At 36.4% G+C, this 26595-nt stretch overlaps 1 protein-coding gene across 11 annotated transcripts in view; it reads right to left on the bottom strand.

The window, feature by feature from the left end:
- The window catches only part of mub (poly(rC)-binding protein mub), a 334826-nt gene that overhangs the window by 146475 nt on the left and 161756 nt on the right, over positions 1-26595 (bottom strand). For all 11 annotated transcript variants that reach the window (XM_081748789.1, XM_081748796.1, XM_081748786.1 and 8 more), the window contains one exon: positions 25950-26140. In XM_081748789.1, coding sequence (XP_081604915.1) covers positions 25950-26027 — 78 coding nt within the window. In that variant the 5' untranslated portion in view covers positions 26028-26140. The remainder of the gene's footprint in view (positions 1-25949; positions 26141-26595) is intronic.

The raw sequence follows: 26595 nt of genomic DNA, 5'->3' as shown, positions 1-26595 counted from the left end.
TGTTCAGAACCTATACAAAGATGTACACTCATGTCCAAAATTCTTGTCGCATGTCTATAAATACGTTGTTGTAGGAATATAATTTGATAACGAATTGGCACGGTATTTCTTATGATGTTAATATGCGTATAATCGGCAAAGACATGTACGTGGCAAATTTCATGTCAAAAGAGCAGTAAATAAGAACAATAAAACGAAAATAAAACTTTCTTGTCTATTTAGCAACATTTTGTTTTACTCATTCTATTTTTCGTATACACATAGTTTCAGTATTAAAAGTACCCTGCAAAATCATCATCAAATTATATTCTTACAAGCAGATAATTTACAAGTTATAGATGTGCGACAATCATTTTGGACATGAGTGTACGTTTAAGTGTTACATGGCCGACTACTTGAGGATTTAGAATAATAATAATTTCAAACTTATATAATGTACTTATGAACAAAATATCGTATTATTTCGTTCTTCATATGTTTTATAAAACTATTAATTTGGTAACTGGTTTTAGTTTGCGTAATTACGCAACTGCGAGATTATGAAGGACGGGATATATTTACGTCAGCACTTGAATCCCATGCAGTTGGCCTAAGCACAGACCATCATCCAAGATGATGTCACACAGCACGTACCAGCAAAATTATTAAGGCTTGATAAGTTGAATAATGAACTTCTATATCATTTGAGAAAGCGTTAAGCTCATATTGATTTTTTTTTTAATCATTCGCAGAAGTAATATATACCTAGACAACACAATTCTATTATTTAGGTGTAGTACAAATACAAACACAAATGCAGAAATATCCAAAACACAGCATTTCAAAATTTGAGGTTACTATAAGTTTTATCAGTATATGTACAGCACCAAATCACCTTCGAAGTTCGCTATATAGCTCATTCTCGCTTAAGGCAAACCACTTTGTCTCAAGCTCCAGCTATATCGATCTCAAAAGAAGAAACGATTTGATGGTCTCGTGATTCTCTGGAGACGTGGTATCTGAAATATCTTGAATTCTGCTAACTGCTTCCTAGTATCTTCGCTAATGACCTAAGGATTCTGTCTCCCTCTCTTTCTTTGAAGTGAGTTTGAGAAATGTAGCTAACTTCTCAGTGACTTCAAATAAAGTAGGACTCACTTTGACTTAGAAATTTTAATACAGAATATCTCTTACAACACTTGATTGCACTACCTAGGAATATACATATCATTTACATGTATATAAACGTGTCATTTGAAAGGAAACATTTGGTTTGGCTGATCTTGGAAAAATAATATTAACCTCTTCCCACTGACCTATATATATATATATATATATATATATATGTTATTAAGCCATTGAATACTTGTCACAACCAAGTGACTGTAACGATTTCCCAATGTATACAACAGGTGCGTCTTATGAGTTGACATTGGTTAAAAAAAAAAAAAATCATTTTGGCAAAAATTGGAATGTTTCCCTTCTTTAAATTACACGTTCAAATATTGTAAATGATATTCACACCCCTTTTAGTTAATGATTTAGCTCATAGGAATCATTAACTAAAAGCTAGAGTGAATAACCACTTAGAAAATTTTACATTTGAACCTCTTTAAAAATCATGAATCACTGTATGATTTAAGATCATATGTTTTCTTATAACTGGTATTTACATAGGCTTAGTTACATTGTAAATGCTTTTCCGCCAACTTTCTGTTTTACTCATAAGATTGCACGCTAACGTTAATATATGAAAATATACACTATCGCTCTCCCTTTCCTTCCCTCCTCAAGTCATATTAGTCACAACTAGTGATGCTTACTTGAGTTTAGTGTCTTTTTCAGCAGCAAGACTATATAAAACACTGATCTACACAGCGTAAAGTGGGATCCGAAAAATATAGTCTAGGCATCGGGGCTTAAAAATTGAATTCTAAGGGCAAATCATGTAACAATTTGACATTCGATATTTTTTGAATATGTGCTCATCACTGATCACAAAAATGCCGGATGCCAGAAAAAAATACCTCACGGGAGGGGATGGAGAGGAGGAGAAAGCCGATATATTTTATTATTCACTGTAACTCCGTAACCATTAGAGCTAGAGCATCCAAACATTTTCCATTTTGTTTGTCTAATTGTCTTCTACAATTTAATTCTAGTGCATTTTTGAGTTAAATAGAATGGTTTTCTTATTATTTTCATTTTTACTCAGCATTGGTTGCGCGTGACAGTTTTTTAGTCACAAATTCATTACAAAATCGAATTCGGAAAAATGTTTCCTCTAAAAGTTTTCGTGCAGAACAATTTCTAGTGAAAACTGTAGGCTGTAGGGCCTGGGACTAGCTTTGAGTACTACATATTCTAATTTAGTTTGTTCCGTAGATATTGAATTTGGAATTAAAAATGGGGGCTCTCATTTGAAAAATCACAGATGAACCCCGTGGGGCCCACACATGGCCGTACTAGTTTTGAAAGGCATGGGCTTCCAATAATTCTATTGATATCCTGCAACTTTTGTATATTTCATATTTTAATAAAAAAAAAACATTCTAACCAAGATATTTTTCCGTTCCGGAACATTTCACACTACTCACCCTAATAGTTTTTCCGGCCCTGTAGGGCCTAATATTCACATCATACAGCTTTGAGCAATACATATTCTGATTTAGTTTGTCCCGTAGATATCGAATTTGGAATAAAAAAATGGGTGTTCTAATTTGAAAAGTCACAGATGGGACCCGTGGGGCCGCACACATTTTGACGGGCACGAATTTTCGATATGTCTTTTGATATCCTGACACTTTTGTATCTTTGAAATTTTCAAAAAAAAAAAAAAACGCATTCTAAATAAGATATTTAGCAGTTCCAAAACTTTTGACAAGCACTGTATATACGGAATGATTTTTTATAGGGTCTACAACTTCAATCAGTTACAATTCTTTATTGGAACCACATACAGACTTGGTTTATATGTCATTATGCTGCAAAACACTTCAAGTTTTTTTTTTTTTTTTTTTTTTTTTTTTTTGGTAACAAATCCATTATGGTTTAATGTGTGCACCTGCAGTCATCCTGGACACATCCCAACGAAAGTCAATTTCCTGCCCAACAGTAGCCCGCATTTTGAGGGTAACGTCCACGATGGCTGTTGTGATGAGATGTTTCAGTTCATTAATATTGTCAGGTAGAGGAGGGGTGTACACCTTATCTTTCACAAACCCCCATATAAAAAAGTCAAGTGGCGTGTAGTCTGATGATCGTAGCACCCAGACAATTGGCCCACCATGACCTATCCACTTATCTGGGAAACGCTGATCAAGAAATTCCCTTACATCTATCAGGTAATGCGGCAGGGGGCAATCTTGTTGCCACCATAAGCGGTCATCATGGTCATCTCCATCTAACTGTGGAACAAGGAAGTTTTGGAGCATATCAAGATAGGCGATGCCGGTGATGGTGCTCTCAACAAAAAAGAATGGTCTATCAACCTTTGCTCTGGAAACAGCGCAAAACACGTTCACTTTGGGGCTGTCACGGGCCAGCTCCACGTGCGCATGTGGACTTTCCGTGCCCCAAATACGGCAATTGTGTATGTTGAGTCTGTCGGAAAGGTGAGAAGTTGATTCGTCACTGAATACCACATTGTTCAAGAATGACTCCTCACCATTAATGCGATCCAACGTAACACAGAATTCATGTCGGGTATGTTTATCCGCTTCACTCAGTGCTTGAATCAAGGACAGTCTGTATGGCTTAATGGACAAACGTCTACGCAAACAGTGGTCTGAGGGATACCAGTTTCTTGTGATGCACGTTGTGTAGATTTTCGAGAACTACGGACAAACTCCCCCTAATTGCTTCCACCACATCGTCAGTCACAGGTGAGTGTCCTGGAGCCTGTGTGTGTCGCACAGAACAACCTGTTTCAACAAATGTCTGGTTCTATTTGTACACTGTTGGTCTGTTGAGTAGTTCCTTGCCGTATTGTGTGCGAAACTTAACGATGTACACACGTACTTAGCTTTTTCCACAAATGTGAGTCTCTATTTTCAACGACTGACCTTAACCGTGGGACGTAAAACTCAGATTTCATTTTTTTCAACGACTGACCGGTGGCGCCGCGTGTGGTCAACTACGCAACTACTCACTACGTGAGCTAAACTTGAAGTGTTTTGCAGTATAATGACATAAACCAAGTCTGTATGTGGTTCCAGTCAAGAGTTATAACTGATTGAAGTTGTGAACCCTATAAAGAATCACCCTTATATATTTTTTTTAAATCATAGAGAGATGGGGTGGGGTTAAGTGAGTCCTCAGATTTGACTGTACATTCAAGCAGTAAATATTAGGTAAAAATCTCAATTTACAACCAACATGGGGTGGAAATAGGAATTTAAAATGATAGGATATTTTCAATCGCATCAGCCGTTTGGGTCCGCACTGACAGAGGGCCTTACGTTAAATGAAAACTAAGTTGACAGTTAAGCAGGCTATTCGCTTACGGCTTCACCATATTAACAATACAGAGTTGTTGGGAAACGGATTTGAGATGTTCTAGGTTTCCTCACAAACTATATGCACGTTCCCAGTATCATGCTCGTGTGCTCTTACGATCCATTTGAATACTCTGTTGAGACTGGAAACGGTGCTTTCCTTATTTAACATAAGACTCCATACTAGTGTGAATCCCACACAGCTGATGGCGATTGGAAAAAAGCCACTATTTTCGATTGGAAATAACCTATTTTCAACGACTTCCATTTTTCTTCTTTCCTCATAACGTAGCCGTCCTATGGCCCCGGATTTTTGATTACCTTATATGTATGGTTTGAAAAATATATAGCCCTCCCAGTTGGCTTAGTGGATAGCGTGTGTGCCTTTGGTGCACATGGTCCCGATTCAACTCCCAGTGGAAATGAACAAAAATTTAATTTCACAATCATTCACCATCCATCTCCTTTAGCCTAAAGGACATAACCGTTGGTAATTAAACTGAAACATTTCATTTGTTATTTATTTATTTATATATATATACAGGATAGTAAGAAATATTTGAACAAACTTCGGGAGCTGATTCCCAACACCGAAACCAGCAAAAAAAAAAAAAAAAAAAAAAAAAAAAAAAAGTCCTTCGAACTTTGGTCAGTGAGGGATAGTTTCGGCGATATAAGGTGCCGAAAGCATGGAAAAATGAACTTCAGAGAGCTGTAATTCAAAAACAATGCAACGTAGAGAGTATGGTTTAGAACATGACACTCGAAGTCATACCTGCTCGATTGGAAAATGTATGTTTTAAACCTCCGCAAGACGTGTGCCAGGGATTCCCCAAAGAAAAATAGGGATTACTTGCCAGGTTACAGGGAATCTTAAGTTCCTTTGGGGAATACTTCGCACACATCTTGCTGAGGTTTGAAACATACATTTTTAAATCGAGCAGGATTAATTCGAGTGTCATGTTCATGTTCTAAACCACACTCTCTACGTTGCGTCGTTTTTGAATTACAGCCCTCTGAAGCTCATTTTTCCACACTTTCGACACTATTTAATACTATTTATAGTATACAGGGTGTTTCAAAACAACACCGACAACGTTTGGGAGGTGATTCCTGACACCAAAAACAGACAAAAGTATAGACCAACGTGTGGGCACAAATGCTTTCTTTCAGAGTTATAGCCTGCCAAAAACATGAAAAAATAAACTTTAAACATCCATAGTTCCAAAACTGTAGGACCTACCGTAGGCGGGTCAAAACTTTACTTAGGAACTATTATGTGACCTATGCAAATATCCAAGTTTCACAATCCTGCGGCACTTCCGCAACAACTTTTATAGAGGTAGTTAGTGAGTACTTCAGATTATATGCCCTCTATAAAAAATGTTGCATGAGTACCTTATTATTTTGAAACTTGGATATTTGCATAGGTCACATACTATTCCTAAGTGAAGTCTTGGCCTGATTACGGTGAGTCCTGTACTTTTGAACTATGGACCTTTAAAGTTCATTTTTTCATGTTTTTGGCAGCCTATAACTCCGAAAGGAAGTATTTGTGCACCTACGTTGGTCTATACCTTTTGTCTTATTTTGGTGTCAGGAATCTCCACCCAAACGTTGTCGGTGCTGTTTTGAAACATCATGTATAGTATAAATACAATATAAATTATTCTCGTACTGTTTGTTACGAAAAAAAAATGCAATAACGAGATTTGAGAAAATTTCCAAATTAAATAAAAGAAAGAGAAAATTTCCATAAATGACTCAAACATAATTTCAAGCTGGTGACGCTTTTCGTAATACACCAACATTTGTGACATGAGAACCATCCAGAATGTTAACCATAAACAATAATGAAAGTACTACATTGGTCCGCGGGAAAATATTAAAACTCCCTCTATCCTTCACGCTTTAATGGCAAACATCCAACCACACTCACCATCAACCAGTGATAGACGGAGCATTAATTCGCAAAATCCCACCTTTCGTATGAAGCTGGACGAAAGCCAATCACACATAAATTTCACACAACCAAGTTTTAAATGAGACAGATTTCATGTGAATGTCACTATACAAAGCACTCTCTCTTTGCGACATATGTAGTGTACAAGCGAAACTAGCTGAATGTCAGTCTAAACATGAATGCTCAGATATTATATAAAAATTCTATTTTTTCCCTCCACACACGAATTTGCTAGCATCCATTTATGTATTTAAAAAAAAGTTACATACAAAACATCCCTTTTATAAACACTTACACGAATACTATAAATTTGAAAAAGCAAGTGAATTGGCTTTTTTTTTTTTTTTTTTTTTAACAATGCACGAGGGTCATTGAAAACTTCTCGGAAGGGCGTGGAAAGCAGCATTCTCTCTTTGGAATGATTGTCTTTTACCATAATTTCACTTTACACGATGCACCAAAGCCTAACTGTTCCAAGTTTGCAAAATATTACTCAATAGATGCTCTGTGCTTCTAAGTCAGCTGGCACGTGGAACCATCTTAGACATTAGGTTAGTATCGGAAACCTGTCTGTCACGGCATCGAACCCTGCAAGGCATGAGCGTTATACAATATAAATTTCCGACATTAATTTCTCATAGTGCCTTAAGCCAAAATGGTAGGATCTTAGAACGACTATAAACTTAAATATATATATATATATATATATATATATATATATATATATATATATATATATATATATATATATCAATAGATGGTTTACACTATTCGTTTGATTAAAACTATTACATTTTTTTTTCTCCTTCTTCGGCAAGAAATGGAACTGCAATGTGGAGCAAATCTTATTTCAATTGAATGATTTTCAACCATTACAATATGACATGTATGGAGAGAGTTAAGCTTGTTTTTACGATTATCTTCTTGAATAAACTGGTCAAATATTTTTTTTTCTTTTTTTAGCTCGCCTAAAAGATTAGTACAATATCTCTGTATAAGAGCTGTAGACTTTCCAATAGTTCCAATCAGCGTACTATATTTTGGATTAATGAATTATTATCTTCCGGCCGAGTTCACATATTTAGCTTTTCTTGAAGGTGAAGTGGGAGAAGTGAACAAGCCTTGCACTACTTCACTACTTACAATGCAACATTATACTAAGTAGCTAATAAATCAACCCATGTTTCAACGGTGGTCATGAGTCGACTCGTAAAATCCGTTCAACAGTGTCTTTAGTGTAACGGTGGCCGCTTCGAAACTGTCTGGTAAGTATTCCCTCACGGATTCTCAGGTATCTACATTTGATTTCTTTGTTATAACACAAAATCTGAGGGTTCAAACTTATCCACTACTGTGTCAACTGTGCGAAAGAGGTTCCGCTAGTATATTTACACAAACTTTCTTCAGGTACTAATTACACATATCCACTTCTTGCAACATTTATCTTTTCTCCTGGCACATTGTTTAACTGATGAAATCAAATACAGGTAATCAACCCGATTTGATTAGGAGAAAGATTTTTTATTCGAATATACTTGATACAATTTTCCATTAAATCACGAACAGGACAATTTCTTACAATTTTCTTAATTCAGATTTTCACTTCACAAACATGCAATGCATTTTGGCACATGAAGTACCAAATTTTCTCAGTACAATTTTAACGACAATCGATGCCAGATACATAAACACAAATGAAAAACAAAAACAAGAACAAACATTTTATTTCCCTCTTTATGCAACACAAATGTTTTAATGAAAATATTTATTCCAATGCAGGAAATTCCGCTTACTACTCTCGTACTAGAATTTTATCAGAAGAAAATACTTTTGGCTGCAACATAGTGTGGGAACAACACGAGCCTTAAAATACTTGTTTCGTAATTTATAGATTTATTCGTGGATTATTATTATTGTTATTTACATTACTCAATGCTTTTTTTGCCGGTTTATGAATCATAAAACATCACCTACGATTCACAGTTTTCCTTAATTCAAGACTAAGAGAGCGGCTTTGTAAGAAAATGCTATTCCCTCTGACATGTGTAACTGATTATGGCAAGTGAGTTATTCATACATTTTTAAGAAACTTCCATGCTCATTTTGACCCACCTTTCTTCATACTTTTAAGGAATCCCTCACGTCATATGGGGAATCCCTTACGCAGTTAGCGTGCGTATTTATTTTCTGCTGTTTGGATACAACATGGTTGTTTTCTGTAACTAATTCCTCTACCGCTAGGCGTAAGTTGGTTGCTTATGGAAGAAACATCTCTCTAAAGTTACTTTTGTCCCATTTTTGGCAACCTAACACTTGGAAACTATGCGATTATCCACATTATACAAACACTTTTTCGTATTTTGATGTGCAGAATCACCTTCCAAATTTATGAACCTGTATTCGTTAATATCTTGTAGATAAAATGAAAACAAGTAACCAAGTTTCTTGGTTGCGTTGCAAGGCACTGTTCATAAATAAATAACCCTCGGTTAGTCGCAACATTTAGATCCAAGGTTTTTGTCGCAATGTATCAGATTGATACATTCGCTTTTCCATTTGATTTAATACTACTAGTCATTTCTTATTATCTTTTTTAAAAAGAACATGAAAGCATTGACTTATGCTACGGTGATTAATTACGTCGCATTGTGTTTTAAATGTTCTAATTTGAGGAAAAAAATAAGTTTTGAAAACATTATGAAATCACAGTAGCTCAAGAAAAAAAAATAGTCACGGAATAGGTCGCAAGGTATCAGATTGATACACAAACTTCTGGAAGCTTTCTTCTTTATATGCTTTTGTATCTAAAACACAAACATATTGCATATTGCTTTTATTTATTCAAAATCTAAAGCACTAGACAACTAAAGCAAGATTATTATAACAACTCAATCCTCCGTGAATGATATTGCTAAGCACAAACACTGCTTAGGAATGTTATAGTGTCTCTAAACAAAATAAGTATAGGAGAGTATATAGAAAAAAACGAACTTATATTAAGTCATTATACCCCTGATATCATGTTAGTTCGAATTCAAAAAACATAAAAAAAATAAACAATCACAAATCATTTACTCGTCACTCGATTCAACTGGTATTGTTTCTAATCGAGGAAAGCAATCGGTGCACACGGGTTCCATATGCTGGAGACAAATTGGTCGGCTGCATTTCTTGCATTTAGTTCTGGTCAATCTTCGTTTTTGGTTCTTCCTACATAAATCGCAGCTCCGTCGCTTTTCTGAACGTTCAGTTCCTTCACCAACCGATTCTTCATCTGCTACATTTGCTGGTCGATACTTTTCCAGACTCGCTTGCAAAGCAGAAGGAATCCCTTGACTTAGAAGACTTCTCTTGCAGAGCTGCTCATGTACAAGCTCATGACTTAGTTGTTTCAAGAAACGCCTCCTAGTAATTTTAGCCTGACCATTCCCAAGAAAGATTATTTGTGAATTTATACCAGCTATATTCAGCATCGAGAAAAATACAACACACGGCCAGCGCTGTGTATTTCTGGCTACATTGAACGAGGCACACATTTTGTCCAATATGTCAACACCTGATTTCGTCTGATTATAAAGGTAATCATTTCTGGCTTTGCGGCAATTCCACTTGTTTCGTCTATACGATCATCAAAATGCTGGCTTGATACTACTAAAACATTTCGGTTTTTCTTCGGTACATAGGAAACGAGAGTAACATCATTCGAAAATGCAAACATGCTTGACTTTTCAGGCCTATACTTTAGATTCAAAAGTTCCAGTGGCAACTGTCTTTTATTTTTCTTTATGGTTCCCACATACGATAATTTCCGTACTTTCAAGTCAGCAATTAGGTTCAAATCGGTAACCAATTGTCCGCAGTTATATTTCGTCCTGTTCCAACTATGGGCTGCACTAATCTCTTGGCAACATCAGCCGGCTTTTTCCTAATGGAATAAGGTCCGTCAGGCATTTTTCCAGCATAAATTTCCATGTTGTAAGTATAATATAATTTTGCATCAACCAATGCATAGATCTTAATTCCGTACTTAGCAGGCTTTGCAGGGATGTACTGTTTGAAGCGGCAACGGCCGCGGAAAGCATCCAGCTTTTCATCTATAGTAACATTAGTGGACAAGGAATAGTTCTTTTGGCAGTTTTCAACAAAACATGTAAACAGTTCCCGAATAGCAGCAATATTGTCCACCTGTTTTCTTTCGTCTCGTGTAGTACGGTCATCAAACCTGAGGCATCTGATCAGAAATCTAAATCTTCGGAGACTCATAACCTGTCTAAATATTTCCACACCATCCCCACCAGTTCCCCATAAATCGTCCAGTGTCAGTCTATTTGCGTGCAAAGTTCCGACGAAATAAAGAAGACCAATGAACCCCTTTACTTCACACAAATTGGTATCACCTGCATCACGTTCCCTTTTGAAACTACCCCGCACGATATTTATGTATTGATTAGTATATCGAACGATGTCTTCAAGCATTTTTGCAGTGAAAAAATTTTGCCAGCACTGTAATGGAGTCTTACTTTCTTTAGCAACACCAATCACACCGGGAAGCTTTACAACTATATTTTGGGGAGGCACTCGTCTATTCATTTGACGCGGAACAATTTGCCACTTTGTAGTTTTATCTCTACCAAGGTACACTAATTTCTCATTTGGGTCACGTTCTTCATTTGGTTCACTTTCTTCTTCAGTGCCACTCTCTTCTGTTTCAGAATCTGTTTCACGTATTTCTGGCGTACATTCTTCTGCATCGGCAACGTCACTAAAATCTTCGATTTCAGCTGGATGAATGAACTCATCATTATCAAACAATATTTTCCGAATTTCTTGAACATCAATCGAATCACTGAGATTAAATACACGTTCACGTTCTGCCATAATATACAGTCGCAACTGTGAGCTTAAAACTTGAAATACTTGTCTAAGAATAAATGAAGAAAAATTGAGCTAACTGAAACATAAAATACCTCTCTTATAACACGATTAGTCGCAACCGTTCTATCTGATACACAGCCGTAACTACAGCGCCATGTGCGAATGTCACCGTGAACTCTTCTACTCATAGGTTTGTAGAGTGGAGCTTGAGGAATACACGGAACGGGCGCCGCGAGCAACATCGCAGTCAACAATGTTCGTAGAAAAATGTTCAGCTGTATCAATCAGAACCCCATGCGACTAACCGAGTGATAATGAAAGTCTCAAGAATATTAACGCAGTATTTTTTCGATACTTTTTTTTAATTGCCACTATGATCCTTGTACATCACAATTAAATAGGTTTTCTGCAACTCTTTAGCTCACTTATATAATTTTGTTAATGACATAAAATGACTGATGAATACATGTTTTCTATGTTCCTTCGCAACAATTGAGACCTTAACCTGATGCAGTTGATGGATGCGTAGTTCACCTTGCAAAATCGACCCTCAAAAGACATTCTTCATCACTATACTATCTCGCCTCCTACAGCTGGATTCAAGGACCCGGTCAATCACAACTAAATTACAATCTAACATTTTATGCTACGGCTGTAGGCTAAATAAAAATTTATTATAACTACAAACAAGAATTTCAGGAAAACTGTCCAAAACTGGATCAAAATATTGCGATCTTGAGATATAAGGCGTGTAAGATAATTTTTGATTGAATGAAATATTCTGGATCTTTGATCAGGGGCCACAAAATTTTTGCACGGACCCTAACCTCCCAGCTCTACAAAAGACGACATTTGCCCGTTCGTTCCTGCGGATATCTCGAGCTTTGTTTAGTTGAAACCTTTTGTAGGGTAATTTCTACACTTCAATTTTTTTTCTTCGATAGACAAACAACAGCAGAAGCGCTTTATGTTGTCCAATTGGACAGCAGGTAAGATTCCTCCTCCTTCATGTAGGCGATTTCCTCTGAGCGTCAGGAGGCTAAATCGAGTTTTCGTATTTTCTGAGTTAAGTGATAGTTTGGGTTTGGCTACACTGTATGTAGCTCTCCAGATATAAGGTGTACAAGAAACTTTTTTGATTGGAATATATTGGATCTTTTAAATTATTCCGTTTATTAAAAAGGAAATGGATGTAAAACTGGAGCGAAAAGAAAAACTTATTACGATTAAAATTTGCATCCATGAAACTTATACGATTCAGCTATTATACGAATTTGATCGTCATTTCATTTGCAAATATAGAGACTGAACCAGTGTGCAAGCTTACTACTAGCGAAAGCGTACTTTTAGATTCAAATATAACGATGTTAATATTTGATACAGATGCCGCTTGATTAAATAAACTGCACACAGTACTAACAGGCGAAATGTTCTATGGTCTGCAACGTATTAAGAACATTACAGGACAAAAGTAACTCTGTATACTCTCGATTAAAGATAACATTCTCTGGAAACACGTCGGCTACGACTTGATTAAAATACACAGCTGACTGCGCTTTGTTTTAGTCGAAGACAGTAGAAAGCTTCTGAGTTGCCAAAACGAATGCGAGGATAAGACTTGGCAAAAACACGTAACTACCCGAACTCCGAGGTCGCGGCCCATGCTTCAAATGCTTTCTTCCCATGACCTGTTTCTGTGTGCTCAAGACGATACACTTGCTCATGTTTGTTCCTTTTATATTAAATAAACAACAAAACAACATATGAATTCCAAGTAAACTCAACCCAGTTCACACAAGTTCGGAACACACACTATTTTTTTTTTTCTTAAACGAAGTAAACGAAAAAAATATTAGTATTTATATATAAGTACAACGAAATCTCTTCCTTTTCCCTAAACCGGACTCTAATATCTTGTACTATATTTTTTAGAAAAGGGTGAAACAATGTCATTTCTCACTGGTAATATGATTAAAGCAGCGTATTATACACGACATGGACAAGATAAACCTAACATATAAGAAGATTTAAGAAAGAGTGATTATGTAATTTTCATTTCTTTGTTTTTTAAATAAGAATGCATACACAACTGAAACATAGCAGACCTATACTGTATACAAATAATGCATATCTAATGATTTACCGACTCATTATATTGCATTCAAGATCTTGAAACAGACAAGTTGCTGCTTACAAATAAGAAAATAAATGCTCTTTGGTAAAATTTTAATATAGATTTAAAATTCTTAATTTATGCTGATTAAAATATCGAAGAATGTGTAAAACGCAATATCCTGCAGGTGGATACTGATTTAATCACGAAAACATTTTTACTTTAACGTCCACGATTATGCTTCGAGGCTAAGGGAGACGGTGATGGTCGAAATTGTGGAATGAAGAAAATAAGAAGAAACGGGAAAATACAAAAAGCATACGGTGTTTTTCCCACTCCAAAGCCTATTGGCCCGATCGGAAGAAGTTTACAAGTTCCAAAAATTAACACCTAGTAATCACAATACTAGTAAGAGAAATAATGGTTTCATGGCATGAACGAACTGTAACTTCCTCAGATGACAAGGCAGGTTGAAAATGATCCTCGCTGAGCTTATATTAATACCACAATCAGTCTGCTTAAGAACTTATGTCGAACACACTAAAGTTGCTTCAAAACGCATATGGTGACAAGGTGATAAAGTTCAAGAGCAACAGTTCTGAACAGTCACATTCTCAGCCAAAAGTACATAGCTGCCAAGACGAACAACTACGAAGGTTCGCTCTCTCTTGTGGGAAGTACTCTTCCTACACAATAAAATATGCCGGAGACATTTCAAATTTACCTCATATTTTGTCATCAATTACGTACAAACGGAGGAGGATAATTACAAAACCAACTACTTAAATCATTCTACAAAACCAACTTACAAAGACATGACTGAAAGAAACAATACGGAACTGTTCAATTCTGCAGAATAACAAATCTAATGATTAATTTCATAAATGCTACAGCGAACCCAATATATTATTCATTGAAATAATTGCGATGAAGATACACTGTACTTCAATAAAATTAAGAGAGCTAAAAATAAAAACAAAATATTCCGAAGACGCTCCAGGAGTCTCTAAAATACGATTATTACTGTATAATCGATTTATTTGTAATGCTATTTAATAACGAATTGTAACTTCACTATCCTCAACATCAATTACTGCAAATGTTTTATTGGTTACGGAGTTATTTTGGTTTGCTTTGATTGATTATAGTTGAACATTCCTTTCCAGCTCAGAGGATGTAAGAGAGGCAATTACGCATGTCTCAACTAGGCTATCACAAAATTATGCTAAGGCTTATTTTCTAGTCAGGTCTCATTTTTAGGGAAACAGTAAGCTGTTAGAACACAAAACACAAAATTATAGTCAACTTTAATCCAATATACTTTTAAAATGAGGACCATAACAACAGGAAATGTTTGTTGGAACTTAATTTCATCCGAGACATAACACTACCACGGTTTGATGGTCTAGCCACGAGGCTACGGAAAGTTCCAGAAAAAAATTTAGAATGTTAAAATAACTGACCATAATGATACAGTATCGTGCATAATAGTACAATTTGTTAATATTACAGTTTTTATTAATAATATACGGTACTCTAAATTTATCGTACTATTATGTGTATGTGGAATCATCCTGTTTTCAAAATTACTAAATTACACTATAACAGAATTCAGAAATTACTGACGATGAACTAAGGAAAATGTAAGACACGTCTCTCCCTTTCTTTGCGGGACCACTTGTCAATCGATTTATCTCATTGCTACTGGGTAGAAAATCTCTCAATGTCAACCACAACAAATTTAAAGTGAGGTTCACTTTCAGCGCTTTGTGTTATGAAATTTCGATGTGTTACGAGATCCAGACCAAATTTGGTATATAAGCTTATTTCAAGATACACCGAAGTGCAAAATAACGTCTTCCAAGTGACAGGGACGGGAATCCATGCAATAGTACCACACATACAGATGAATAAGGTACTTCTATAAAACTATTAAGTCTTGAACCTACTACTGTACTACGTTAAAAATTACTTTGTTTTTAGTACTTCAAAAAATTACTGAAATCTCCAAATCTTAGGAATGTTTGTGTTTCATCATTAGTGAAAGAAAAAAAATGTAAACAATACAGATCATGAGGATACACATTCTACTATGTATCTATTTCGTATTTTAATGTATTCCAAGTATCTCTCTCCTCCCTCTGATTTTTTTGCGATCGTAAAACCTGAAGACTTTCGAAATTGGAAGTCTAAAATAAACTAAAAATTTTAGTGTGTGTAATAAAGTTTTCCAGTGGAAATTCACTTTTATGCTGGAGATATTTACCATATTTTCACGAAATTAATGAAGGATCTTATATTAATTTCTTGCTCAAAAAACGTATTAGGGCTTATTTTCAGGAAACATTCCTGCAATAGTAGGGATGCTAACCTCTAGAAGTATTAAACGCAACTTCTCAGGTACTGCAATTTTGGTTCATACTGCCAATGAAAATAGTGTGTCAATTTGATTTCACTTACTAACAAATAAGAGTAAATTTTACCAAAGTGAAAAAAATTACATTTTAAACATTTATTTTAGGACACCTTTTAAACGGGTAAGACGGTACTTTTTTGTGTAGAAACTATGTCAATTTGTATTGCGAACTCCCTCGTGGATATGTGGAGAGCGTGCGCATATTTGGCGCAGGAGACCCGGTTTCGATCCCCGACTGGAGCTCATGTTCGGATCCCGTGTTAAGCTGTAGGTCCAAATTTTAGATAGCCTCCTTGCTGAAAGAGATGCTGAACTCAAAATCAAATCAAATTAAACTAACTTGTGTTGCATTTGTAACTTTTTTCAAGAACATATACTGATTAACAGAGCCTTTATAAGAACGAGTGACAATATGTTCTCCTTCAGAGTTAAACTGATTTCTGAATAGTTTATATTCCCGAACCATACAGAATTTTCATTGATTTTAATTGGGCAACGCAACACCAACGTATGCTGCACTTCAGTTATGTAACTTGATATCTATGTGCTTGGCGAGAGACCATTAATGCACCAAAGAGATCTGGTAAAGAATTACCGTACCCAAAGAGCCGTTCAAAAAGAAAAGATTACTCCTAACTACCAGGCTTAACACTTACTACGGAACAAGAGCTATGTATGGAATATTGCGCTGTATGGTTCGGAGACTTGGGCATTATGGAAATTAAAGAAATTGTTCAGAACTGAGCGTTCTTCTCAATAAAAACTAACGCCAGTAAGTAAATGGTTAGACAGCAACATAAAAACTAGTCCTTTTTCTCCCCAGCAGGGGTGAGAGTGTGTGTGTGTAAAACAGGACACCAAGAAAGCAGCGGTAGCTACGTGTGTGTCTTGTCTTAATATCGCATTAATCCACATATATTAATGTTCATCTAGCGAGTTTGTTTATATTTGTTGAATTCATATAATCTTGTGTGTTATGAAATGCAAATATATTGAACAGACTCAAAACAACGTCAAAGAATTATGAAACTAGCGCCTACACAAGGATTACATCGACCAGAAATATTCACAAAGTTTCGAAGTGTGATGTTGCAGGAAGATGGAGAAGATGAAATGGGCAGAGAGAGAGAGTAACAAACGAAGATGTTTTAACACGGGGAAGAGAAAAGAAAGAACGCTTACGGTCAACATCCTTCGTAAGAATGTCAACTGGATTGAGCTTATTTTGCGAAAAAAATTGTCTTCCTCATAACGTGATAGAGGGAAAATCGAAGGAAAGTGAGAAGGAAGAACACAATTGATCAAGGATTTGAAAAACAAAAGAAAATATTGAGTTGGAAGTTAAAACACGAAGCTGAAGATCGAGAAACATGGAGGAAACGATTCCAGATCCGAATCTAAGAGGAAAAAAATGTTAAGTCCCAGAACTGCCGGCAGGCAGAATAAATAAAATAATAATAATAATAATAATAATAATAATAATAATAATAATAATAATAATAATAATAATAATAATAATGTCTCACGTAAAATAGTGGTATGATTGTAAATTGAAATATCTAAAGTAAGACAACCTCAAATATACTGTATTACAATTCTGTAACAGAAATGGAATGGAAGTGGTCAGGCTGTCAGTTATTTAAAACTGAATGCAAACAATATTATACGGTGTCCTAACGGATTGTCTTCAATAATAACGAATTATTTTCTGTTTAACATAATTGTAAGTGCATTATATTAATTTTAAATAGACTCCGTAGTCACAAATATATTCTCATATTTTGAGTGTTTCACAAAATTCTGTATTTAAGATTCATGTACTCTAGTCACCATTATTTTTGAGGCCCATCTCTCCCCACTCCATATCCTTCACTATTAAGAGATTACACTTTTCTGGAGTCCATCCAAGATAATGGATGATCTCTACAAACATATTTCCACATAGTCTGCCTGGATATTCTAGTTCTAGATGTGAACGGATTATTAATTTTATTAATTTTATTTCTTGTGTTATCAGCAGAAAAGACAACAAAAATTCTTCTTTTCTTGCCATGAATCAGAAGGTTCAAAACTACTATTCCTCAATTCTAGTCATTATGCTACTCAGATGGTGTATTGGTTAACGAACTCCAACCATCCAATTTGCCACCCAAACAGTACCAAAACTTACGAAAAAAATACATAAACAAAATAATAAAAAAAATAAAAAATAATAAAAAATGCAAAAAGTGAGAAAGGTTACAATGTAAATTACTTTTCTGAAATATTTGGACACACTAAATTATAGGAATAGTACTTTTGTGAGCGTAGGATATAGTAAAACATGTAGGATCCATTCTCTCCCTATCCTCTCGACTCGCACCAAAATAATCTGGCTACTGAAGCTATCAACCTATTATCAGTTTGAGTTTCCCTTAACTCCAAGTAACTTTATTTGCTTAACTGTAATAATCTGACTAAATTCTGTATTATTACCTATTGGCAATTTCGGTGAACACCTTTATGAATAAATGAAAACAACTTCAAATTACGAAATCTCCCAATTCAGAATAACACATAAGACTTTCAGAAACAGTTAATATCTGACGCCTCGTTTGTATAAAATTATTATCTCTATACAAGCAATTCGTGACTTTCTTTTACGTAAACATACTAACATCAGGAATAAAACTATGATAATTACCAACATAAAATACATTATTAACATTCCTGATCTTGTAGGGTAGTCTAGAAAGTATTGCGCCTTTTGCGCACGAGTTGGCGTTAACGTTTCAAATCTCAAGAGTACCAGCTAGTCACGTCTAACATCACTTGGCAGCTCTCAGTTCAAGCTAGTACATCTGCAAAAAGTGTTGAAATTTTTGTAACCAGACCTAACACGGTATTGCGCCTTTTACGCACGAGTTGGCGTTAACGTTTCAAATCTCAAGAGTACCAGCTAGTCACGTCTAACATCACTTGGCAGCTCTCAGTTCAAGCTAGTACATCTGCAAAAAGTGTTGAAATTTTTGTAACCAGACCTAACACGGTATTGCGCCATGAAGATCAGTGGACTTTCTGCAAAACGCAGCTACATTTTTTATTTCGATGAAGGCATAAATGCTGTGCAGTTCTGTAAAGAAATTTCTGCTGTTAATGGGTAAGATACGATAAACGAAACAGCCAACAAATGGTTTAAGCCGCTTCAATTCTGGAAATCTCGGTGTTCAAGATGTTCTTTGCAGTGCAGCGGCTAATCATAGAAAAAAATTGGATATATGCTGGTTAAAAAAAAAAAAAAAAAAGGACAGGCATGTAAACACTCACGGCATCGCCAATGACCTAGCTATCTATCATCGAACGGGTTAAACCATTTTGAGGATACTGGCTACAAAAACGTGCTCGACTCTTGGGTGCCACACGATTTGATTCAAAAAACATTTACTCGATTGTTTCCACTCGCGTATCTCTAGTAAAACGTAACAAACTCGAGACATTTCTAAAACAGCTTATCACGAATGATGAAAAGTGAATAAACCTCCCACACAACAAAAATGCGTGAAAAATATCGTGGTCGAAGAGAGAAACTCCACAGTGTGTATCAAAGCCCACACTGACGCCTAGAAAGATTATGCAGTGGGTTTGATGGGATTGGAAGGGAATCGTGCATCACAATCTGCTGCCGCCGAACAGAATGATAGACTCGGCGATTAGATTCGGCTAATTCTCGGCGACCTGTACTATCGAGAATTAGCGCGAGTGCACCTAGCGATTCAAAAGAAGCGACAGGAAATGGTCAACAGAAAGATCGTCTTGTACCACGCTGACAACGACAAATCGCATACATCTTTAACGACTCGTCAGAGATTGTAGAAACTTGGTTAGTAGGTTTTAATGCATCCACTGTATAGCTACGACCTAACAATGCAGATTAGCTCCTTGAAAGGTGTTAAGTAAGATTCAAACGAGGGGTATGAAAACCATATATGACAATAATTTGACCAGAAGCCATGTATAGTGACGGGATTACTGTGTTGCCGGAAAAATAGCCCATCATCGAACAAAATTACGCATATGTAGGTTTCAAATAACAATACATGCATTTTGAATTTTGACCTCCAAAGCACAATATTTTTAGACAACGTGGTGAATATTGCAAAATAACTAAATGAACAAATAAATGTAAAATCCCATTCTGTAGTTTCTTCCTGATTAAAATTAATGTGTGTGACATTAAGAAATATTTGAATATATCAGTGACATGAATTATTCAACAGTAAGGAGCACCTGAAGTACAAGCCATTTAAATATGAAATCATTTTTATGAGACGAAACAAATTAAACTTATTTATAACTTAAGCAACACTTCAATTATTCTGAGTTGCCAATATGCTCCTTTTCATTAGTTTTGCTGTTCTAGGAAACCTAACCGTAAGTGGGTCCAAGTACATCAGAAGGACAAATGAACACACTGCATTTTTTGTAATACACTAATTTATGAATTAATAGAGAAGCAAAGTGTTCTCTAAGACTAGTTTTCACATTACTAACACATACTTAGCTCTACTACTTGATGTGAAATTTAATAATTAGTGTAAAAACTAAGGCAATTTTAAATATTCGGTTTTCAGTTTCCCTATTAATTTAACAATACTAGCAAAAATGGAGTTGTCCTGCTACTTTCTCTCAACTATTTCTGAACTATTAACGATTTTCCTGAAGGAAAATCGACGGAAAATTTGCATAACTAAAATAGACTAAAACTGAATCTGGAAAATTTTTGTAGTGTATTGTGGGGGAAAAAAAATGCTTTTCATAACAGGCGTGTCTTGGGAATTTCCTACATAGAAATAATTTAGAAACAATACATAAGGCATCCTTATTTCAAGTTGTCTTTAAAAAAAAAAAAAAAAGTATTGAGTTTTTCAAGGTCAAAATTGAGAACACATTTATTGTGATCTAAAAAAAAATAACATTATGAAACCATATAGCACAACATTTTGCTTGATAATCTACCATTTTCCGGCAACACAATAGTCCCGTTGTTATTGAATTCCTATGATTTTTGATTAAAGAACTGACATGGGGTTTCCACATTTCTCATTGGTAATTAATTTTAAAAAAAATTCAGGGAATTCTGTAGACACCGAAACAAATTATATGACAGTGCTAGGTCCGGTCTATACGATGGATACATTGAAACCTGCCAGCCAAGTTCTCAATTTTTGATGGGTTGTTAAACATTTATACGGTCTGGCGTTGTCAGAGTGCTATAAGACACCCTTTTTGTTGACCAGTTCCGGTCGTTTATTTAAACTGACAGGTACATTCTGACTAATTCTTAACAATACAGATTCAAGTCTACTATTTTGTCAGGCGGCAACAGCTTGTAACGCACAATGCCTTTTCAGTCACAGCATATTCTTCCTGAGAGTCAGTATCCGCCTTGCCATAGACTGTGGAGCTTATTCTCCCTTCGACCACGATATTTTTTCGCACATTATACTAGTAGTAGATTATACATTTTCAACAGTTGTGATCAACAGCTTCAGAAATGATTCTAGTAAATGTTCTTGAATCAAATCATGTGGCACCTAAACGTCAAGCTTTTTTTTTTTTTTTTTTTTTTCAGCCATCTTTCTCCAATGGTTTAACACTGATGATGAACGTTTAACTCACTGGCAATGTTATGACTGCTTACATGCCAGTGTAGCTCTATTTTTGCCAGAATATCATCTTTTTCTATGATTGGTCGCCCACTGCGAGGAATATCTTGAACATAGAAATTTCCAGAACGACAGCGACTGAATCATCTATTGGTTATTGCTCTTGATAACTTATCTTGCTTACAAACAGCACAAAATGTCTTCATGGAACTGCGCAGCATTTGCACCTGTATCGAAAATAAAACTGTAAAAGTAGAGGAACTTCACTCATCTTCACGGCACAATATCTTACGTTTGGAATATAAGAATCCTAAATTTTTTTTGCATATCTACTAGCTTCGGCTGTCAGTTATCAAATGCCTGACCTGCTGCGACTCATATATCCTGAGTTTTGGTCACTATCATCATCTGGTGCACAGAAAACTCATTAATTTCTTAATTAATCCTAAAAATTCTGCCTTCCAGAGAAAATGTTGCCTCTGCAATATTTCACAGGTAAAATGACCGCATCCAAAATGTCTGGCGCTCACGAGAAACCTCGCCATTACCACTCGAAGTATTCTATCGGATTCTAGCACTGTGGACTAACGTCTGACATTGAAGTTTCCACTGAAACAAAATCCGGCGAAGTATGGAGGAAGGGAATTCGACCTCACTCCTCCCTGCAAGTTTTTCAGAGACCAAGAAGGGTCTGTGGACGCCGGCACTGAGCACGTCATTTCAACAGGCTAAAGCCACACAGAAATCCATTCAAGTTACTCAGAGCTATTTACAAAAATATCTTGAAACTTGTCCCATTTCATTATAAAAACTTCGGTGGTACGACTTGAAGTCTTATCCATATTGGATTCTCCTCACCTGGTTGGTGCTCGCAATGTACAACTGTGAAATATCGATCCAGAAGATGTGTCGTAATGGATTCCTGGAATCATATTGTATTCATATTCACGTATTTGTCAATCTTGCGTATCTCGTAACCATAATCCCAAGCACGAAACCTTTCTGGTAATGGCGAACAAAGTTACAGCTGTCCATGGTATCGCCATTGCGGTGTACCCGCATCCGAATTTAACAATCAGTAGTGAAATGGATGAATGTTTCATCTACTTTGATGATTTCCTGCTCTTTGGACTCCACTATGCTTTCTATATAGTTCTTTCGGTTTATATACCGTTCTGCAATATGGCGCGGGAGCAAATGGTGTACGCAGCCCTTATGGACGCACATCAGCTAAAGCCGCTTACAAATGGCCATGTTCACAGTTGAAGATTTCAAATTGAATAGCTGGCTCATCACATGTTGAGTCAGTGATTTTTTCCTGTCACGCTAATCGGCAGACCCCACCGCTGCAGCATGCAGGTGCGACTTTCCTTAGAGCCATCTTCCTGGTGCTGTCTGTGACACATTTTTGATGAGCTCCTTGTTTATGAATGGGCCACAATAGCTTTCAAAGTAATTGCTCCAAATATGAACCCATTCTCCAGATACTGTTTCACTATGCATATGAAGAAAAAAATGCATGGAAAAGGGTAAACACACACTCTCCAGGAACAGTTTAATTTAGATGTCATTTGACGAGACTTGTCCACCTGCAACTTCAAACACACTACTGCTCATAATAGCAGACATGTTGTTCTAGTGTCATTTCCCACGTGGTACGAACGTTTCTAATTCAGACTAATTTCTGATTTTTAAACTATACAACCTTATGTACATAGTGTTCATACGGAAACTCATACATAAATGTTTTTGTATTCAGTTGTATCCTTTCGCCTCGAAAAGTTTCTTTTATGCTCAAATCTTACTTCTCAATAAGGCAAACTCTTTCGCAACTATTATAAATTGCAGTATTATCCTTCAGCACTGTAGTACAAATGCCCCCTACAACTGTAAGCATCTTGAACTACAGAGGTTGCTCAGCCTACGTTTGGCCGATTTCGCTCCTTCCCCCTCCCGGACAGAATGGACTCACCCGACCTGGCTCGTGGAATTCTGCAGTGTTGTGCAGTGCCTTCCTGGAAACGGAGTTGTTTTTCCGCGCGGACGACAATAACACACAAAACAGGACCATTTTTGTGAGTGTTGTGTTAAATTTGTTTTCAAGTGTGTGGGTTTCCGCTCTGTGAACAAAATGCCCCCCAAACTACGTCGTTTTTGGGAAGGCTATGTTGCGGCTCTTTATGACGCCCACTTTAGTGTTTCTGTCATTAGAAAACAGTGCAAGAAGAATGATTGCAACATCAGTTAAACTGGAATAAAAAATGTTATTAAAAAGTACAAGGGCAACGAAGTTCCACCATTTGGATCACCAACGAAGTTGCCTAGGAAGCGGGAATGCACCAAAGCCACCTCCACCATGCAGAGGAAACTTCGCAAAATGGCAATGCAAGAAAATCCGACAACACAAAGGTGTATGGCTAATCGTCGTGACGTGTCTTTGGGGACTGTGAGCCGGACCTTACACCATCAATTCAAGCTGGAAAAAGTCATGAAAGCTCGCGGCCACCTTCTCACGGATGTCCACCAAAAGGAACGAAAGTGTGACGCCCGGAAGCTGTACGAACGGCATCTGGCAAAACAAAGGTGGATGTACGTCGTTAACGCTCGATGAAGCATGGATTTACCTTTCCGAGTGCGGCAAACTGAGAGTCATCATGTACCGAGAGAAAAGCGCCAAGAACTTCAGAAGGTGGGTCGTGTGTCTGTAAAGAATCCTTCCCAAAAGGGTTCATGGTCGTTACTGGTTACTGTTACCGAGGTAAACTGAAGATTCGTAAGATGGCGAAGAACTGCAAAATAAATTCGCAGTATTTTCAGGAGCAGATCATGCGGCCGATCTACGAGCATTAGATTCCAACAATGTACAGAAATGACGCCAATCTGGTGCGCATTCACAAGGCCTCATCACATACCTCACGATCGTCCCTCGCATTCCACAGGGAGATGGAGGAGGCAAGTGGTATAAAGGTCATACCTTTCAATGAGGTACCTGTTAAATCTCCAGATGCAAGTCCTATGGACTATTGTGGATTTGGATTGCTGAAGCGGGCTTTGGGAAAACGGCGTGTGACAACTGTGGAAGGACTTTGGAAAGCTGTGTAAAGGGAATGGGACAAGATTCCCCTCCCAGTTCTTCAGAGAAGCCTACTACAGTGGAAATTACGCTGTCGGGCAATTGTTAGGAACCAAGGGAAACACATCAAGCACTTACGGACCTGGCGCCATGGATTCTTCTAAATTTTTAGGTAAGGAGAAATTGGCCAAATATAGACTAAATAACCTCTGTAGAATACTCGTAGTTATCTAAATTCCGAAGTAATTTCAATCAACTGGCTTGGTATTTTATTTCGACATCATCGTCTTACCGTCCCACGCTGATGCTCGATTTCCTTTGGAGTTTATATATTGACAATGACAGTATGAATTTATGATGAAAATAAAAACTCATTCTTTCTATTGATCGAAGACAATGTTTCAAACATGTTAGGAGAACCTCCGCATTAATATTCCTGACCTTAGCAAGATTATTTGGATGAAATAACTTGCAACGAAACGAGCATCCAAAGTAAAAGATATTACAAGAAGAAACTACAAACTTGGCACTTATAAACACAAAAAAACACAGATCGTTATACTTTTGGTCTCCCAATCACAAAATATTTTAACAAATTCATATGATAATTTACTGTTTCATTGTTAAAACATTTGCATCTCCGAGAATGACACCTTAACCGGAAGTTCAAATTTTACGATGATAGATAATTCAAAAAACATGATCAATTTATACCTTAGTAATTTATACGTACTACTACTTCACTATAATGCAAAAAAATAGTTCATTGATATTTGTTACACACAGTGCACATGTTATGTTGTGGTTCACTTCGCTGCCTCATTCTTTTACATTACCTACCATTTTCTCTTAATATGAAAGGGGAGGCGTGCATGAGCTTTCTCTACATTCAATCACAATATATATTAAATCCGTTAGTCAATCCGTTCATCCTGCCTTAATTATGTTTCACAAATTAGAATTGTATACATAAAAAAAATTAGATAATGCACTGCAAGCTGCGGATTTCTTTAAAATAAATCAACTTTCCGGGGTTTCGAAACCGTACTGTCAAGGTTTAAAATCAGCAGTGAAACAACACGAATGAAAACCGTATTACGTTTCGTAATTTATTATCTCAATGCCAAATCAACCAATACCACAAACGGAAATTCCTACTAAACTGAGAATCACATGCTATTCTAAAAATACTCAAGAGTACTCTCTCTCTCATTTAAATGAAACTGGTTAATAACTTAGAGCAAGTTGTTAATGGAAAATGAAGTCGATGAAGACCGTGTCCTGTATAACTCGACTTCAGTAACAGGTATTGTATAGGATCATGGTATTTACATGCACAAGACACCATGCGAAGGATATCATGAGGTGTTAGGATTTCAGGTTACCTACCTTTCCTTGCATGATGAGCCTGATGGTCAGGGTGACGTTAGGGTCGTCGTTTGGCAGAGGCTTATCTATGGAGGCCATCTTGTTTATTTATTTACTCCTGCAGCAAAGGAATAGATGGGATATTTGATTCAGACCTCGGCTTAGTTGATGACTGAGGGCCAGGACCAGGGCCGGGGCAGGTTCAGTTCACTCTGTAGACAAATACAGAAGCTGAGTTAGGTAAGGCCGTTTAGGGCTTATTCATACATAAAAAATAGGAAATAATATAGAAAAAAAATAAGAAGGGTTTTCTTATAAAATGGCATATCGGGTTGCAAGGGCTAACAAATAAATATGGCACACAAAGAAATTAATGGTATTGTACTCAACGCACCAGCACTGCACTTTTGAAACAATAAATTACTTGGACTTTTGAAACAATAAATTACTTGGACAGTACACTACTATCAAAATATACATTACTCTATTCAACTGCATTTGCAGAAAAAAAGTCACAAAGAAAAAAAATGAACTCTACTATTCTCTGAGTGCGAGAATGTTCAACACTGTATAAAAGTTTTTTCCATAAATAAAGAACACATTTTACTACAATTATCTACTAATATTTTCAAGTTTCGAAGTTTTAAAGAACTAGCATACGTTGATG

The sequence above is a fragment of the Thermobia domestica genome, chromosome 2 (assembly GCF_964235325.1).
Source record: "Thermobia domestica chromosome 2, izTheDome1.hap1.1, whole genome shotgun sequence".
NCBI classification, from domain to species: domain Eukaryota; kingdom Metazoa; phylum Arthropoda; class Insecta; order Zygentoma; family Lepismatidae; genus Thermobia; species Thermobia domestica.
This window is presented reverse-complemented; position numbering and strand designations above follow the sequence as displayed.